At 39.8% G+C, this 19,203-nt stretch overlaps 1 protein-coding gene across 1 annotated transcript; it reads left to right on the forward strand.

Annotated features, from left to right (window-relative positions):
* Positions 1-13,773: 13,773 nt before the first annotated feature.
* Positions 13,774-15,252, forward strand: LOC123457190 (G2/mitotic-specific cyclin-B1-like). The gene is given in 2 exon segments (XM_045141194.1): positions 13,774-14,005; positions 14,007-15,252. Coding segments are annotated over 2 exon segments (1,257 nt in total). The 5' UTR covers positions 13,774-13,892; the 3' UTR covers positions 15,151-15,252.
* The last annotated feature ends 3,951 nt before the right edge of the window (positions 15,253-19,203 follow it).

Consider the following 19,203-nt stretch of genomic DNA (forward strand, 5'->3'; position numbering starts at 1 on the left):
TATTAACCATTATACTCATGCAATTACAACTCATTTTTTAGTTGGGAGATTATTAATAATTGTTAGGATTTCCATGCTTGTTATAGGTCTATTTAATTGATTCATCTCATCTTGATTTAATTTAGGTAGGTCATATAAATCAAGGAAATCATCCATTTCTTTCAGATTTTCATACTTTGTGGAGTATATGCTTTTATAGTATATCCTTATGATTTTTTGAATTTCTATGAAATCTGTTATGATGTTACCTTTTTCATCTCTAATTTTATTAATTTGTGTCTCTTCTCTCTTTCTTTTGGTCAGAATTGCTAAGGGTTTATCAATCTTGTTTATCCTTTCAAAGAATCAATTCTTTGTTTCATTAATTTTTTGAATCGTTTTTGTTTCTATTTCATTAATTTCTGCCCTAATCTTTATTATTTCTTCCTGTCTACTGATTTTTGGCTTGCCTTGTTCTTCTTTTTCCAAGGATTTAAGTTGAAGCATTAGTTCGTTTACTTGAGACTTGTTTAATTTCTTAATATAGGCACTTAAAGCTATAAATTTACCTCTTAGGACTGCCTTCATTGTGTCCCAGAGATTTTGGTATGTTGTGTTCTCATTATCATTTGGCTGTATAAATTTTTTGATTTCCTTTTTGATTTCTTCATTGGCCCATTAATCATTTAGTAGGGTATTGTTTAGTCTCTATGATTTTGTATATGCTCTATATCCTTTCTTGCTAGGATTTGTAGTTTAATTCCATTGTGGTCAGATAGAATGCAAGGAATTATTTCAATTTTCCTGAATTTGTCAAGATTTTTTTGTGTCCTAATATATGGTCTATTTTAGAGAATGTTCCATGTGCTGCTGAAAAGAATGTATATTCTGCAGCCTTTTGATGAAATGTCCTGTATATATCTGTTAGTTCCATTCTTTCTATGACCTCTTTTAGTCCAGATGCCTCTATGTTTATTTTTTCCCAGGATGACCTGTCAATTGATGAGAGTGGGGTGTTGAAGTCACCCACCACCACTGTGTTTGGTGTTATCTGTGACCTTAGTTCTAATAGTGTTTGTTTGATAAATTTGGGAGCCCCCTTGTTAGGTGCATATATGTTTAGGATTGCAATGTCCTCCTGTTGGAGTGTGCCCTTAATGAATATAAAGTGTCCTTCCTTATCTTTCGTGATTAATGTTGGACTGAAGTCTACCTTGTCAGATATTAGGATAGCAACCCCTGCTTGTTTTATAATCACATTTCCTTGAAACACCATTTTCCAACCTTTCACCCTAAGATAATGCCCATCCTTTGTAGAAATGTGAGTTTCTTGGAGACAACAAATTGTAGGATCCTGCTTTTTAACCCAGTCTGTAATCTTGATGGGCTTGCCTTTGTAGGTAACTTGATTTTTCTCTCTAACTGCTTTCAATATTTTTTCTTTGGTTTGTGTGTTTGGTAGTTTGATTATAATATGGCAAGGAGAGGTTTTTTCCTGGTTTTGTCTGGCTGGGGTGCTAAAGGCTTCCTGTATCTGCATTGGCACCTGTTTCCCTATTTGGGGGAAGTTTTCTTCTATGATTTTGTTGAAGACACCTACTATGCCTTTGGAGTGGAATTCTTCTACTTCTACTATGCCCTGAATTCTTATATTTGATCTTTTTGTAGCGTCCTGAATATCTTGAAATTCCCACTCATACTTTTCTATAAGTTTGTCTTTCTCTTTGTTATTATTCTCTTTGTATTAGATCTGCCACCTGGTCTTCTAGCTTAGATATTCTGTCCTTTCCTTCATCCATTCTACTGGTGAGATTCTTTACAGTTTTTTTTTATTGCATTAACTGTGTTCTTCATTGCTAGTAATTCTGACTGGTTTTTGTTTATTATTTCTATTTCCTTATTTATGTCTTGTATTCCCTTCTTTATTTCATTAAATTGATGTCCTGCATCTTCTTGATTCCTTGATGTCCTCTCTGAGTTCGTCTTTGACTCCTTTGATTTGTTCTTTGACTTCTTTGAACATATTTACAATCATTCTTTTGAAATATTTCTCAGGAATTTCCTCTAACTTGTTCTCACTGGAGGTCATTTCTGATGCATTAATACTTTTAGATGGATTTATATCGTCTTGGTTTATAGTGTTTCTTGTGTTGTATATATTTTTGCATCTTGGATTAAGTTAATGCTTGTATTTTCTAGATCTCTAGGTATTCTTATCTATATCAATTGATCTGATGTTATATATCTTCAGGGTAGGAGCTTAAGTTGTGTGGTGTGGCTCTTAACACTCAGAGTATCTACAAAGGTGTTCCTAGGGATTGAGTTTGCCTGCTATGGGAGTATTCAAGCAGGCTGAGTGGAATAATGTATAGGTAGATCCTAAAATTTAACTAAACACTGTACACATTCAATCAAAAACAGCACCGAGGATGTATCAGTAGTTATTATAACAACCAGATACTCTATCAACAAAGAGGTTAAGATTTCTGGTCTGTTGAGGGATCCAAAAGTCCGCTTGTGAACAAGTGAGACCCTTCCCTGGTGTAATCCCAGTTACTTTTTGGATGATTTTGGTCTCAGTCAAGTTGCCGGCTGAGTCGTTGGACAACTGTTCTGACTTCTGGAGCTGGGCGCTGGCTTTTCCTGTGGGGCAAACTGAGCCTGGCAACTGTGGCTCCACAGATCGGCACCCCCGGTGCTGGAACGCTACTGTTGCTGCTGAAGCTGCTGCTGCTGGATCCTTCGCCACTGCTGCTGCTGCTGTAGATGCCACTGCTGTAACCACTGCTGCTGCCTCTGAAGCTGCCCCTCTATGTATACAAAGTTGTTTAAAAGCCACTGTGATATACGGATATACGGATATTCGAGTTATTCAGTAAACATCTTAGAATTCCACCCCATACTAAGGAAACTTTGAGGGTGAGCATTCCTGGTTGAGGCGCGCCCCCTCGTGATAAGAATTGTGATTGCACTGGTACTTTCAGGAATGAAACAACATCAAGGCAAAGATGTGAGTGCAGAGGAATCAGTACTAAGAAGTGAAGCATTTCCCAGATGTCACATAGAAACTATGCAGCAAACTGCTCAGCAGTTAAAGGCACATGGTTGCAAAGTCTTCCAGCCTGGACTCAGCCTCCCAGTGCCCATATAAATCCAGATGCACAAGTTGGCATACATCTGGAGTTCCTTTGCTGTGGCACAAGCCCTGGAGTTCCAGTACTCACTCTCTGTCTGCCTGTCTGCCTCTTGCTATTTGCCAAAAGAAATGAATCAATCACTCAATAAATCTTGAAAATTATTTATTTGACAGAGAAGGGAAGTGGGTAGGGTATATCAAAAATCAAGATGTTTTGAAAAAGACATATGAAAACCTACTGTTTTTGAATAATGGCACATCTAGAAGCCATAGGTTGTTTCTAGGAAATTTTCAGTGCCAGGGATGGGATACCTTCCAGTGAGTTGTTGGTCAGGGAGGTCCCTATGCCATCCGGAACATTACAGGCTACTGCCAAGGTCCTTGGTTTCCCTTGAGAAAGAGATGGTAAGATCCTAATTCTGAAGACTTCACATTCCTGAGCGGCACATTCACTGAAAAGTCAAGCTGGTGCTGAGCAGAAAACCTTCTCCCTATAGACCAGCCATCTGAAAGCTTGAAAAAGCTGCATTGCATGTAGCCATATGGGAGACAGAAGCCATCAGCAGTGAATACAATGGACATTGGAAACCTCGTTTGGCCTGACATGCCAAATGAAACAAGTGCAATAGTGTCATGTCTTCTCTGGGAGAAACCAACTGTTATCTAATTGGACTGAAGGTCCACTCTATGGTAGGGAATATATGCCTGGTACTGAAAACCTAGTGAAAACCTATGGCAGAGTCATGAGCCTTAGGAGTATAAAGCCTGCACTTGTCTAGATAAATGTACATATTATTCTCATCAAACTTCCCTCCCTGAAAGCATTTCACTTAATGTCCCTATCCATGTATTAATGCTACTCTCACTTCTGGTTAGAGAATCTTCTCTTTCCAGATCGTGATGACCACTGGGACAACAAAAAAGGCTACAGAGTGCTGAGAAGAAGGGACAGAGGAGTGTCCAGCACTTAAACATCTCTATCACACCCTCCAAGGCTCAGAATCCTTTGCACAAGAGGTGGGAGAAAGAATGTAAGAGTCCAAGAAAGGGTAGCACTCCTTAAAATGCAACTGTCCATACAGAAATTGGCCTCAATATCCATGGCCTCCCAGTGCTAGCAAAACCTTCCCAAGACCCTCATAAGAGGAGAAAAAGATGATGACATCAAGATAAAACAGAAACTTACAGAGAGGGGGAGGGGATATGATTGAGAGCAGAGTTTTGAAGGGGCAAATGTGGGAGGAGAAGGAAATATCATGGTTTATTGTCTGTAAGTATAGAAGTTGTCAATAAATAAACACCTATAAAAATATGCTAACAGTTATGCAGACCATAGTGGTTTGATTTAGGTGTCCCCTAAAACTTAGGTATTCTAAATGTTAGGTTTGCAGCTGATGGACATTTGGGAAATACCTTCTGGAGTCAGTGTATTATTGGGGGCAGGCTTATGGGTGTTACAGCCAGTGTCCCCATGCCAGTGTTTGGCACAATCTCCTTTTTCTGTTTTCTACCATATGTTGGTCAAGGAGTGAAATCCACCTTCTTCTCATGCTGTCTTTTTTATCCCTACCATCACAGAGCTTAACCCTTGAGGCTGAAAACCAATATGAGCCTTTTTTTCTCCCCACAAGATGCTCTTGGTTGGGTGATTTCTACCAGTAATTCAAACCTGACTGCAACAGAGGCATACTCCTTTACTGTTAATAACAAATTTTAAGAAACCAACTTGTTAGAGATTTAAGTCCTCCTATCATAGGTACATAGATTCTGTCTTTGCTTAAAGTATTTAACTCTGATTTGGGCCACTTACGGCCTAGTATGATATATATGTACATGGAAACTGTAAGGCACATAAACAGCATGAAATTCTGGCATTTTGTCTTCTTTGCTTGGATTGCCTGATCACATCTGTGTATAAGTACACTGGAGCACAACAGTCAGCTGCTATTAAATATGTACTTGCATTGGATTGCAAGGAAAGCAATCCACTTAGGACAGATCATTCCCCATGTAAGGGTAAGGACATTCCCCAGCGTAGAAACAATCATGTCCTGATAGTGAATTTATTTCCCTGAGTAATACAGATCCATTTTTCCTATTGTTGAAATGTTCCATACTTATAGACAATAAATAATGATGATTCCCTCTTCCTGTCACTTTCCTCTTAAAAATTCCACACTCTATCATATCCCCTCCCCTTCTCAATGAGTCTCTCTTTTATTTTGATGTCATCATTTTTTCCTCCTATTATGAAGGTCTAGTGTAAGTAGTAGCAGACATTGCGAAGTCATGGATATCCAGGCCATTTTGTGTCTGGAAAAGTTCACTGTCAATAGAGACTTCTTTAAGTCACTGGTAGAGCCAGAATTGAGGGAGTTATAACTGCACCACATCTACACTTAGACTATTTATTCAATTACAGATACTTTTTGCATCTATTTAAAGATAAACAAGTAGGGATGGAAGGATAGCTTGGTGCTGAAGGCTTTTAAAGCCAAAGGATGCAGGTTTGATTTCCCAGGACCCACATTAGCAAGGTGCACAAGGGGGGAACACACATCCGGATTTCATCTGCAGTGGCTGGAGGATGTGGTTCACCCATTCTATATCTCCCTCTCTCTCTGTCTCTGTCCCTCTCTCTCTGCTCAATAAATAAAATATATTTTAATTAAAATAAAAAACAAAGAAGTAGTTTGGCTCAAGTAATGTTTTCCTGTTTGAAGGTGAGGTGCTTCCTTGAAAGCTTAATGGTCTGAACCTAATTCTCCCATAAATATGTAAAGACAGAAAAACAAGGTGGTCCATGCATTTAGAAGACTTTTGCAGGAGAAAGTAGACCTGGCACATCTCTCTATCTCTCTCTATCTCCCTTATTTCTCTCTTCCTCTTTGCTAATAAATACTAAAGTATTTTGAAAATTTTATTTGCATGTTAATATGCAAAGAAAAGGTAGCATTTGCCTTTATTGAGAGATAGATTTTGTAAACTTGTAAAAGCAAAGTTATAAATTGCTCTTGTTTTCAAATATGCTTAATATACTATGACCATCAATTGTTGGAATGGAACACCTTGAGAAATAGGCTTAGGATACTTATCTACCAGTGAAGAAAATAGAACGCCTTAAGGCATGGCTTAACAAGACACTGACCACCAAATGCAAGACTTACCCACAATGAGAAATAGTCTCTATAAACTTTGCTCATGATGTGTAGTAATGGCCCTAATTATAAGTATGCCTTAGCAGACTTTGATCTGAAAATAGATAATGTAACATCACTGAAAAACAGCCTTCATAGTCTCTGAAAACTAAGAACAGGAATTGCCTTAAATGAGAAACATCTTTGTTACTACAAGCAAGTTTAGGAATTCCTTATTAAGGAGCAATTTAAATGTATGGTGCCAAGCAAGGGCAAGAATGGCCATCATTGAAAAATGACCTTCATACACACTGGCCAGTAATTATAAAAATTTCACTCATTCAGAAATAGCCTTGATATACTCTAACAAGCAAGTGTAGGAACTGACCTCATTGTGAAATATATTTAGTAGTCTCTGTATGTCCACTACATGAATTTTTCTTATTGATAATCAGTCTTAGTACACTCTCACAAGTCAGGGTATACATTGTGTTTGTTTCAAAATACTTTTCGCATGCTCAAACCAGCAAATGAATTCTAATCAACAAGTACCAGACTTTAGGTCATTGGAAAATATTCATATTAGAAACTTTCTTGGAAGTGTATACTTTAAATTTTCTGAAATATAGACTTCATCATCTCTTATTAATAAGTGTTGTAATTGCTCTCATTGAAAACTAGCTTTCATGGGCCCTACCAACAATGGTAAGCATTAGCCTCACTCAGAAATGCCTTTAGAAGACTTAATAGCTAATGTGTTGTGACTTCTGCTTAAGACTGGCTCATGTACGCAACAGACTAACCATTTATGGACGTTTCTTGTAGTTACACTGTGCAGTTTAAGCCCAGTGTGGTGGTGTACACCTTTAATTATAGGACTTGGTAGGTTGAGGAAGATCTCTTTGAGTTAGATGGCACTCTGGAACTACAGAGTGAGTTCCGGATCAGCCTGACCTACAGTGAGATTTTACCTTGAAAAAAGAAAATAGTGCAATGAAAAAAATTCTTATCTTCACAGTGGAGTGATTGCATAGTGGTTAAGGTGCTTGATTTTCAGCCTAAGGACTCAGGTTTGTCTAATCAGGAGCCAAATAAGCCAGATGTACAAAGTTGTGAATGCACCTTGATTTTCTTTGCAGGGCTTGGCGCCCTGACACTCCAATAGCTTCTCTATATGTCTCTTCGTGTTCTCAAATAAATATATGAATAAATAAATAAATAAAATGGAGTCCAGTTTATGCAGCAGAACAAACTACAATGATATCTCACCAATGCTTGTCTTATACTTATGGTGAATTGTACCCCAGAAGACTGTCTAGCTTCATATTTTGTTACATATATATTAAAGTTCCTTTTTCATTTGTCAAACATGAGTATACATTCCATTATGGGATATATGGATAGCGGGGTTCATAATGTCGGTATCAAATTTATCCATTGCCTATTTATTGTCTACAGTCTTGTTTTAGACATGTAAAAATGTGAAGACAACTAACTATAACAGATGAGAATTTAAGTGTTGTAATACTCTCATAAAATTAAATATAGAATTTTATTGTGCAAAACATTAATTGGGGTATGATAGAGGAAAAGAATTTACCATTTGTATGAACAGTATAGAGTTTGCAATGTAATGTTATAAATTTCAGGTACATTAGAAGCATTGTACTTGGGTCCAGACCTGGTACCTCATCACGTGTTATATAATACAATTCACCTTGTGTTTTGTTCCTGCACTTGTAAAATCACATACGGATTGTACTTGTTCACCCATGTGCAATAAGTTGAATTTCCTGCTGACCATAAACTTCTCTTTGAAACAATCCTGCTACAAATGTAAATACTATCCAAACATGAGTCCACACTGTTTGCCTATCAGGATGGAATGAGAAAATGTCAAATTTCAGGGTGACTGACGAGTTCCTCACACATGATTTAAACAGATAAATGTTGTCAAGTGTAAATTGTGTTTTGTTTTGTTTTTTTTTTTTTAATTGGAGGAAAGTGTGTTGTGGAGATTTAGTGCTTGGCAGAGAGTAACTCTTCTGCCCTTAGCCGTATTCATCCCCAAATTAGTATTTGGAAACAACCTATTTATGACAGAATGAAGAAATTGGTGATAACAATTTAAACAGAGACAATGCAATGCTACTTAGCCATTAAAGCATAAGACTAGCTGGTGAAAACTGATGAAGACACATAATGCTCTGCCTAGTTTCTGAGTCAGAATAAAATTGGTGTCATAAAGACATTCAGTTGTATAAATTTTTCTCCACCAGTATTTGGGAGTAGAATCACAGTGCAGAAGCTCCTGGAAATAGAACTGCCCCTCTACCTAGGGATCTTTATGAAGGGGGTTTTCAACTTCACCATGTGATAGTCTTCCATTAGACCTCAGAGGTGGGGAATCTGCATTGTGATGATGATGCCTGGGGAACTATGGAGGACCCTGGAATCTAGGTTGGTGTTATGCAGTGATAAGAGTCATAGTCTTTTGTTATATTGGGGGACCTGGGTGATAGCAGGTTGGGTCAGTTACAATACCTAGAAGGATACTTGATAGCTCCTTGCGATCCACTACTGCCATGTATACAGAGCCTCCTCCCCCAGGATTTGCCTAGGTTTTATTCTGATCCCCCTACCACATCCACATATGAACTTTGATTCCTCGGTTTTACTACTATTCCCCCAGTAACCTATCTCACACAGTACCAGCATCCAATAAAGACTCCAGTGACTTTCTGCTACCAGATCTCTCATAAGGCTAATATCTTCCCTTCCCATGGAGCAACCATCCTGCATGGGTCCATAGGCTTCAAAGGCAAGGGCCTTAACTGCTGAGCCTTCTCCCAGTCCTGTATTTGCTTTTCTGCCTTAGGCAGCTGCCATGTTCTAATATCACCAACTTGTCCATAGGACAGTCATGTTGGTGTTAAAGTCTTTACACATTAGTCATTGTGTCTCTGTGGCCTTCTTTTCATCATATATCACATGTTTTGCAACACACATTGTGAGTGTGGCTTACATTGTTTTCCTTTGTGACCAGCTGAGTAACCTGTTCAGCCTGGTGATTCTGTCAGTCATTAAGAAAGAAAGTAAAAGCAGAAAGAAGAAAGAAGAGAGAGAGAGAGAAACCAAATTATAATTTATATTTCTTTTAAAATATTTTATTTATTTGTATATGCACGTGTGAGTGTGTGCGTGTTTGTGTGTGTGTGAGACAGAGAGAGAGAGAGAGAGAGAGAGAGAGAGAGAGAGAGAGAAAATGGGTGTGCTAGAGCTTCTAGCCACCCCAAAGAAAATCCACATGTGGAGCTGGACAGATGGCATAGCATTTAAGGCATTTGCCTGCAAAGCCAAAGGATTCCGGTTAGACTTTACAGGACCCACATAAGCCAGATGCAGAGGGGGTAGCACACACGTGGAGTTCATTTGCAGTGGTAGGAGGCCCTGACATGACCATTCTCTCCCTCCCTCTTTCTTCCTCTCTCTCTCCTTATTCCTTTATCTGAAATAAATAAATAAATAAATAAATAAATAAATAAATAAATAAATACTTACATAAATAAATAAATAAGTAAATTACATGTTAAAAAGAAAGAAAATCCATATGAATACACCACCTTATTCATCTGACTGTGCACAGGTTCTGGAAATCAAACTTGGCTTTGCAGGCAAAAGTCTTTACTGCTGAACAATCTTTCCAGCTCATTAATTTATATAAGTAATGTTTGTTAAAAATGTTAGGTTGTGGGCTGGAGAGATGGCTTAGCGGTTAAGCGCTTGCCTGTGAAGCCTAAGGACCCCGGTTCGAGGCTCGGTTCCCCAGGTCCCACGTTAGCCAGATGCACAAGGGGGCGCACGTGTCTGGAGTTCGTTTGCAGAGGCTGGAAGCCCTGGCACGCCCGTTCTCTCTCTCTCCCTCTATCTGTCTTTCTCTCTGTGTCTGTCACTCTCAAATAAATAAATAAAAAACGAACAAAAAAATATTTAAGAAAAATGTTAGGTTGTTTGGACCTTCTGCCTTTTTGCCATTAGGTACTGAAATGATGTTTTAAATTGGAGTGAAAGGAGTTTGTTTCCTTGAATGTATGTATGGGACTCTTAATGAGATTGGACAAAGGCATGGTTAATCTGTACATATGCACAGCGGGTTTCGTGGTAGCTCACCATGAGTCTGGGATTTTTAATTTATTATGAGTCAACACAACTCTACTGTTTAAGAATTTCACTTACAAGTCACTGTTCTAATAAAATGTCTTGGCTAGTCAACTCTGTCAGGAAAAACAGAGTACATGTTTACTTTTGGGTGGGGACTTTAACAGTCTAAATACAGAGGCTACTTTACCCTAATTCCCATCATTATAGTAAGCATAAGATGCATTATGGGTAAAATATCATAGACCACACTAACACTTCAAGCTACGTGTTGGGGTCCATAATGGGGGGAATTAAATTCAGGAATCTTCGAGGGACATCCATCCCCTAGGTACATTATGTTCAACTGGCTGCTCAGTGTCTAAGTGTTGGGGTCCATCCTGGTGGGGGTTAAAGTTCCTGCTTCCCCAAGGAACATCTCTTCCCAAGGAACATCATAACCAATAATGTTTTCAATTTATAGATGCGAGGGTTCAGCATGGTGAGGAGGGAAGTTGAGGCTTCTCCAAAGGACATCTATCCCCTATACACATCATGGTCAATAAGGTTCTATCTGTCTAGATGTTGGGGTCCATCATTGTGGGAATTGAGGTTCTGGCTTCTGAAAGGTACATGTTCATGATAGTCAGACATCTATCTGTCAGTGTGTGACCTGTTTTTCTGTCTCACCAGAATAGGCTGTTCTTCTTATCTCTTTCTTGAAATGAGATAACACTTGTAAGATGAAAACAGTAATAATGTTATCATTGTTAGCTAGAGAGTATATAATAGACCAAGCACAGAACAAGTGAAGGTAACAGATGAGGGAAATTTTTCATCTGGAAAATGAAACACTCTCATGTGTCATAGTATATCCTTTCTTCTGCAGAGTATTGTTTTTTTTTTTTTTGTTTTTTTTTTTTTTTTTCCTCTTTAGGAATTTTCACATTAAAGTAGTCATCACCGAACAGGCACATTTAACATGGCACTGGCCAGACTAGGGATTTAACAGTTTTATGATCTACCTCTGGAAGACCCAAACTATGAATGGCTGCCACTCCCAGGGGTAGAACAAGCATAGATATCAGCCTGTCTACTTCCTGTAGACATTTAACCAGAGACCCAAAGCAGAAAGGAATTGTCCCTCATGGCAAATGGCTGCATGGGAGAAAGGAATATACAAAGACTCTGGACGTGAACATTCTTTACTGACTGAGTTCTAGCACTCTGAGTAGCTGGCTGGACACTTGAGCTGGAATGAAGGAGCTCACACCCAACAGTCTCAAATAATGTCATTATCATCTAGTCTGATTTTCAAAGTACATGGGTCTTCAAGGATCTCTGAACCATCAAGAGATGCCAGTCCTTGTGTTTTATATATTTATTTATATTGATTTTTCAATATAGAATCTTTCTTTAGTTCTGGCTGTCTTTGAATTAGTCTCAGGCTAATCTACTTTTGCCTCTTGAAGTGTTGGCATTTAAGATGTGTGCTACTGTACCTGGCTATTGATTTTTTTTTTTTTACAAAAACATCAATTTATATATTTGAAAGAAGTGGAGCAAGGGAGAGAATGATCTCTCCATGGTTTCAAACCACTGTAAATATACTCCAGATGCAGGCAACACCTTGTGCATACAGCTTTATTTGGATACTGGGAAATGGAACCTGGGCCATTAGGCTTTGCATGACAGTACCTTAACCATTGCACCATGTCTCCAACCCAAATCCTTGTCTTCAAGAGGAACTTAAGATCTTCCCAAGCTGCAAGAGGTTTTATTTCTCTTTGTTCTTATGTGTAATCCCCTCTGTCAGTCCCTCCAGGTAGGAAGGTCGCAAGATCAGATGAAGAGCAAATTTGATGTGGTGTGTCTGGTTCTTTCAGGACTCTCTGATGTCTTTAAAGACTCTGTGAGTGATCCTGTCATCCTAACACACTGAGTCTTCAAACACCCACACATATAAGGGCAGAAAGGATGTGGGGAATCTGAGTCCTTGAGAGTGACTACAATTTTGAAGGGACTAAAGTTCCCATGGAGAAGAGACAGCCTGCCTTGCACAAGTGTGCACACCAAGGATCTATATCTGCTGTGTCTGCTTTCCTAATACAATTTTTATCTAACATTTTTTATAATCTTGTTTTCATTTTCCTCATATGTCCTTTGTAACCTTGAACCATTTGGCCTGTATTGTGAGAGAAGCTAACAGGCCATTCCATCTTTCCACATTAAGATCACCATCCATTCAATATTCTTACTATATTAGAGGAAAAAGTTCCCCAACCATTTAAGTATGGAGATTACAGCCAAAAATATGGAGAGAAAGTTAGGGTAAAGAAGGCATTGGCCACTGAAGGTAGTTCCAAAGGAGAGAACCCTTACTTGGGAAAATGAATTGGGAATGGGCTTGCCAAAGGACTATAGAAGGACTATGGAAGCACTGGCTGTAATATGTATGAGAGAGAGCGAGACAGAGACAGGTATTTACTTTTAATTTGCTCTTTGTTTTAGAAGAATCAGCCTATGATGGAAAGAAAAACCACATGATAATTTAGATAGACGTAGAAAAGGCCTTTGTCAAAATACAACATGACTTCATGATCAAAACGTTGGAGAAATTCGGCATGGTCAGTTTATATCTTGACACAATAAAGGCTATATACAATGCTCCTAAAGCCAAAATAATACTTGATGGAGAGAGACTGGAGGAATTCCCATTGAGATCAGGAACAAGAGACAGGTGTTCACTCTCACCTCTGCTCTTCAATATAATACTGTAAGTCCTAACTCAAGCAATAAAACAGTAGAAATAATAAAGGGGATACAATTTGGAAAGAAAGAAAGAAAGTTTGCTCTGTTTGCAGATGACATGATTCTATATGTAAGAGACAAGAGAGACTCCATTCTAAAATTCTTAAATGTGATAAACTGCTTCAGCAAAGTAGCAGGATACAAAATCAATGCACAAAAATCAGTAGCCTATTATATGCAAATAACAAAGATGCACAGAAAGAAATAGGTGACATTGTCCCATTTACAGGTTCAACAAGAAAATAATAAAATACCTTGGAATAACATTAAACGAGGTAGTGAAAGGTCTATGCAATGTAAACATAACAACACTCAAAAAAGACATTGAGGAGAACTTGAGAAAATGGAAAGACCTCCCATGCTTCTCGATAGGTAGAATTCACATTGTGAAAATGGCAATCCTACCAAAGTCAATCTACATATTTAGTGCAATTCCCATCAAAATCCCAGCATAATTCTTCACAGATATATAAACATTGATCTCAAAATTCATATGGAATAGCAGAAGGCCTTGGATATCCAAGCATATCCTCAGCAAAAGAAACACCTCTGCGTGCTGCGTTGGAACGGCTGTTGGCTCCTCGCTTCCCCCTGGCTCTGCTCGGCGACTGCGTTCGGCTCTGCGCGGTGCTCCGGGGAGGCGGACCTCCTGCTTCTACCCGCCGAGCCGCTGCCCTGAAGGACGGAGAGCCATGGCGCTCCGGGTCACCAGGAACACGAAAATTAGCGCCGAAAATAAGACGAAAGTCGGCATGGCCGGCGCCAAGCGTGTGCCCTTGGCCACTGCCACGGCCTCCAAGCCCAGGCGGGGACATTGGGAACAAAGTCAGCGAACAGGCCAGAGTGCCTGTGAAAAAGGAAGCAAAAACATCAGCAACTGGGAAAGTTGCAGCTAGAAAACTGCTGAAACCTCTGGAAAATGCTCCTGACTGTGAGCCGGAGCCGGAGCCTGAATTTGAGCCTGAGTCAGAACCTGTGAAGGATGAAAAACTTTCGCCCGAACCCATTGTGGTGGACGCTCCGTCTCCAAGCCCGATGGAGACATCTGGGTGTGCCCCGGCCGAGGAGTACCTGTGTCAGGCTTTCTCTGATGTGATTCTCGCGGTGAGTGACGTGAACGCAGAGGACGGAGCGGACCCAAACCTCTGCAGCGAGTACGTGAAGGACGTCTACGCCTACCTGCGGCAGCTGGAGGAAGAGCAGTCGGTTCGACCCAAATACCTCCTGGGTCGAGAAGTCACCGGGGGCATGCGGGCCATTCTGATCGACTAGCTGGTGCAGGTCCAGATGAAGTTTCGGCTGCTGCCGGAGACCATGTACATGACCGTGTCCATCATCGACCGCTTCATGCAGAACAGCTGTGTGCCCAAGAAGATGCTGCAGCTGGTCGGAGTCACTGCTATGTTCATTGCGAGCAAATACGAAGAGATGTACCCACCAGAGATCGGTGACTTTGCCTTTGTCACCAGCAACACCAACACAAAGCACCAAATCAGACAGATGGAAATGAAGATTCTAAGGGCCTTGAACTTTGGTCTGGGCCGTCCTCTGCCCCTCCACTTCCTTCGCAGAGCATCGAAAATTGGAGAGGTCGATGTTGAGCAACACACTTTGGCCAAATACCTGATGGAACTGACTATGCTGGACTATGACATGGTGCACTTTCCTCCTTCTCGGATTGCGGCGGGAGCTTTCTGCCTGGCCCTGAAAATTTTGGACAACGGTGACTGGACGCCGACTCTGCAGCACCACCTGTCCTACACCGAGGAGGCGCTCCTCCCCGTCATGCAGCACCTGGCCAAGAACATCGTCATGGTGAACAACGGACTCACAAAGCACATGACCATCAAGAAGAAGTACTCCGAGTCCAGACTCGCCAGGATCAGCACTTTACCCCAGCTGAATTCTACCCTCGTCCAGGACCTGGCCAGGGCTGTGGCTAAGGTGTAACCTGCGAAGGAATGCCAGATCTGCAAATACAATTGGCACCATGTGCCAGCCACCTGTACATACTGTACCATGTTTACTTGCTTTTCAATAAAGATTGTGCCTCTTTTTTAAAAAAAAAAAAAAAAAAGAAACACCTCTGGAGACATCACCATACTTGATCGAAAGCTATATTACAAAGCCATAGAAATAAAAAGAGCATGGTACTGGCATAAAAATAGGAGTATAGACCAATGATATAGAATTGAGGACCCAGACTTTGGGCCAAGAAACTACAGTCACTTGATATTTCGCAAAGGCCCTAACAATATTGGCTGGAAAATGAGAGCATCTTCAACAAGTTGTGCTGGAGAAACTGGATAGACATATACAGAAAATTGAAAGTTGATCCACACACCTTGCCATGTACCATATCAAGTCCATATGGATCAACAACCTAGTATAACACCAGAAAAGTGGCTACTATGGGAAGAAAAGTTAGGAAGAACACTCCATGATTTAGGAATGGGAAGAGACTTCCTGAAAAAGAAAACAAAGTAACACAGGTTCTTAACACTCACTCGACCAATGGGATCACATGATGCTGAAGAGTTTCCTCACCAACGAACATACAGTAAGCAGAGGCAATATATTACCCACAGAATGGGAGAAAATAGTTGATGATTATACAACTGACAGAGGCCTATTCTCTAGAATCTACAAAGAACTCAAAAATCTAAACAATAAAAAGTCAAACAACCCACTCACAAAATGGGGCAAAGACCTGGGCAGGCAGTTCATAGAGGAAGAAATACAAATGGCAAACACCCCTAAGGCAATGTTCATCATAGCTAATCATCAGGGAAATGTTAAATAAAACTACTATGAGATTCCACCTTACCCCAGTAATGATAGCAAACATCAAAAAAAAAAAAAAATCAAATGCAAATAAATGCTGGCAAGGATGTGGAAAAATAGGAACCCTCATCTGTTGTTGGTGGGAATGTAAGATGGTACAAATACTTTGGAAATCAATATGGAGACTCCTGAAAACTGACTATAGAGTTACAAACAGACCCAGTTATTCCCTTACTGGGCTTGTACCCTAAAAGCTCCATGCCTCAGCTCACAGCAATATGCTCAACCATGTTTATACCGGCTCAATTCATAATAGCCAAAAGCTGGAATCAACCCAGATGTCCATCACTAGATGAATGAATAACTAAGTTATGGCTTACCTACAGTATGTAATTCTACACAGCATTAAGGAAAAATGACATAATGAAATTTGAAGAAAAATGCTTAAGACTGGAACAGCTTATTCTCAGTGAACTCACCCAATCACGCGAAAGCTACTCACCGCATGGTCTCACTCATCTTCACATCTTAACCTGAATCTACCCAAGTCACCGACATACCTCCCCAGCATCTCGAGGACTGGAAAATAGGGAATGTGGGGAGGGAGGGTAGTGTAAGCAGTGGTGGGAGTACACCAAACTGGAACCAAAAGGCAATGGTATCATAAAACTCCACATCCTTCAAGACAGACCAAATGGCTGAACCTCCACCAGGCCCTTAGAAGAAACACTGTATTCACAAGGTCCTGGAAAGGGTATGACAAAAACTGTTCATTATCTCCTCCAGTTTCTGCTTATTTCTCTCTCTCCCTCTTCTTTCTCATAGCTCTATCTCGTTTATATCACTTATCCTGTTCTTCCTTCTCTTCTTGGGCACTAACCTGTAACTCCTGGTTCCAGCAGGTTGATATTATCCACAAAGAGCTTTTGATCACAGAGACCTACAAGGTTTCCCAAAAGAAAACAGATTTTTGTCAGAGCTCTTGTTGACCCACCATAGGTTAGTGATAAGAGCTTACTGCTGAAGACACCACACAGTGTTGACACATATCATGGAGCGACACGGAGGGAAGCTGGAATAGAGTCAGTCCCCAAACAGAGTGTCTAGTGCTGGAAGGTACTACATGAGTGACTGGGGGAAAATGAGAAATATCTGTCCAAGCAATGCATGCTCTAAACTAGTTAGCTGCCAGCAACCTGATGTGATGCCCAACAAGTGCAATAGTAGCTCATAGCCATGGTGGGAAACCAACTGCTTTCTATTTGGCTAATTGATCTGCTCAGTGGTATGGAACCCGTAGCTGGTGCTGGGAAGCAGGTCAGAACCATATCCAAAAAATGAACCTGCTCTCTCCTAAACTCTCTGTGAAAAACAATGGTTATTACTTTACTTGGTGCTAACTTTACTCTCTGTTGGAGAACCTCCTTCTCTTTTTCAGATAGACACAGATCCTAAGGAAAGAACCACCCCATCATACTTCAAAAAGGCCCTGGCTGAAACTGAGAACAATTGGAGAAACATGCAGGAATTCTGTTTTCTTGGTGAACTGGGAACTAGCACAACCGTGAAGGTGATAAACACAGAAAACAATCAACCCCTACCAAACCAGATATCCAAAGACATAAAGGTGCCCAAGATCACAACACAGAAGCAGACCCACTATGAACCCAACATGGCTCAGGGAAATTTGTGGAAGAGGGGGTGGAAAGAATGTCAGAGCCACAAGCTGGGTCATGACATGCAAAAGTATTTCCTCGTATCCAAAAATAAAGGCTAACTCCAAAATGGATGACCCATATACCCTAATAAGGAGGGTCCCTGTGGAGGGGGGAGAATAGGGAGGATGCTGACAATGGTACTAACTTGACTTATTCACTGACAACAAAAAATAAAAAGACCAAGTTACGTAATAACTGTTAATTGCATGTATATATGAAAAGCAAAAGAGCAATATTCCACTGAGAGTTGTTCCTTCTCAGGTCATAACCACTGAATAACCTGTACAGCTCTCACCACTACTACTTTCAAAAACAAAATTTATTATGAGAAAAAGTATTTCCTCAGAAGCATAAATAAGCCCTCTCCTTCATATAGCATAACTACATTCAAGAAGAAACTTCAATTGCACTTTAATAATGATATTAAAATGTCATTTCCATGATATGTGAGAAAAAAGGTTAAATTAAGATGATGATATTACTAGTCAAAGGCAACAATGAAAAGAATGAAAATCTGAAGTAAAATGATATAACTAAAGGAGTGCCAGTTTTACTCCTACTGTTCATTAAGTTATGTTAACTAAAGCAATAAAGGATCAGGAAGTGTGAAAATCTTTCCTGGAAATCAGTGATACTTACATCCACCAAACCTCCTTCAGGAATGATTGAACTTCAGTGCTGTAGAGAAAAGCTCAAAATGTTTCAGGTCCTTGGACAAACTATCTTGGGTCCTCATAGCCCCTTTCTTTGTGACTTAGCATCCTGTGGCTGTTAGGTAATTCCTTTTGGAATGTACAAGTAGAACCCCCAGCACCCACCAACTGTAAACTTGACAATATCTTCAGAGAACATCTGAGGCCTACAGCAGAGCTTTCTCCATTTAGTTCTCACCCACTCATCTTATTTTCACACCAATATATATTTGAACAGTATCTTAATGTATGGTGTTCTTTATTCTGGCACTATTAAAAACCTCACTGGACTTGAAATTTAGGTTAATTTGGGTTAAACCTAAATCTGTGTTCCTAGCCATGGTTACCCATATATGCTCCAACAATGAAGTATATAATATAATATATGATATGATACGATATGATACGATACAATACAATATAATATGATTCTCAGTCAGCCACCCTCATCCACACTTTTGTGACCTTGGTTCTTACAATCAGAACAAATTCTATTCTGAAATAAAGACTTTCCTACCAGTTTTTAGAATGAAACCAAGCTGGAAAAGGGATTGCACACTGCCCCCAAAAATTCTATTTGTAAAGGCAACCTTGTTTATTAACTCAATAAGGCAAAAGCAATCAATGGGCATAAACAAAAATATTTAGAAGACTATTAAACAGGCATGACACATTTATTTAGCCAAACCATATTATTAGATTCCCCTCTAGGATCTATGATATTTTAGTCATAGGTTTTCGACTAGGTTTTCAGGACCAGGCCTGAATTCCTTATGTTGAGCGTGTCTCAGATGCAATCAATGGAATAG

Source organism: Jaculus jaculus (assembly GCF_020740685.1).
Source record: "Jaculus jaculus isolate mJacJac1 chromosome Y unlocalized genomic scaffold, mJacJac1.mat.Y.cur SUPER_Y_unloc_2, whole genome shotgun sequence".
NCBI classification, from domain to species: Eukaryota; Metazoa; Chordata; class Mammalia; order Rodentia; family Dipodidae; genus Jaculus; species Jaculus jaculus.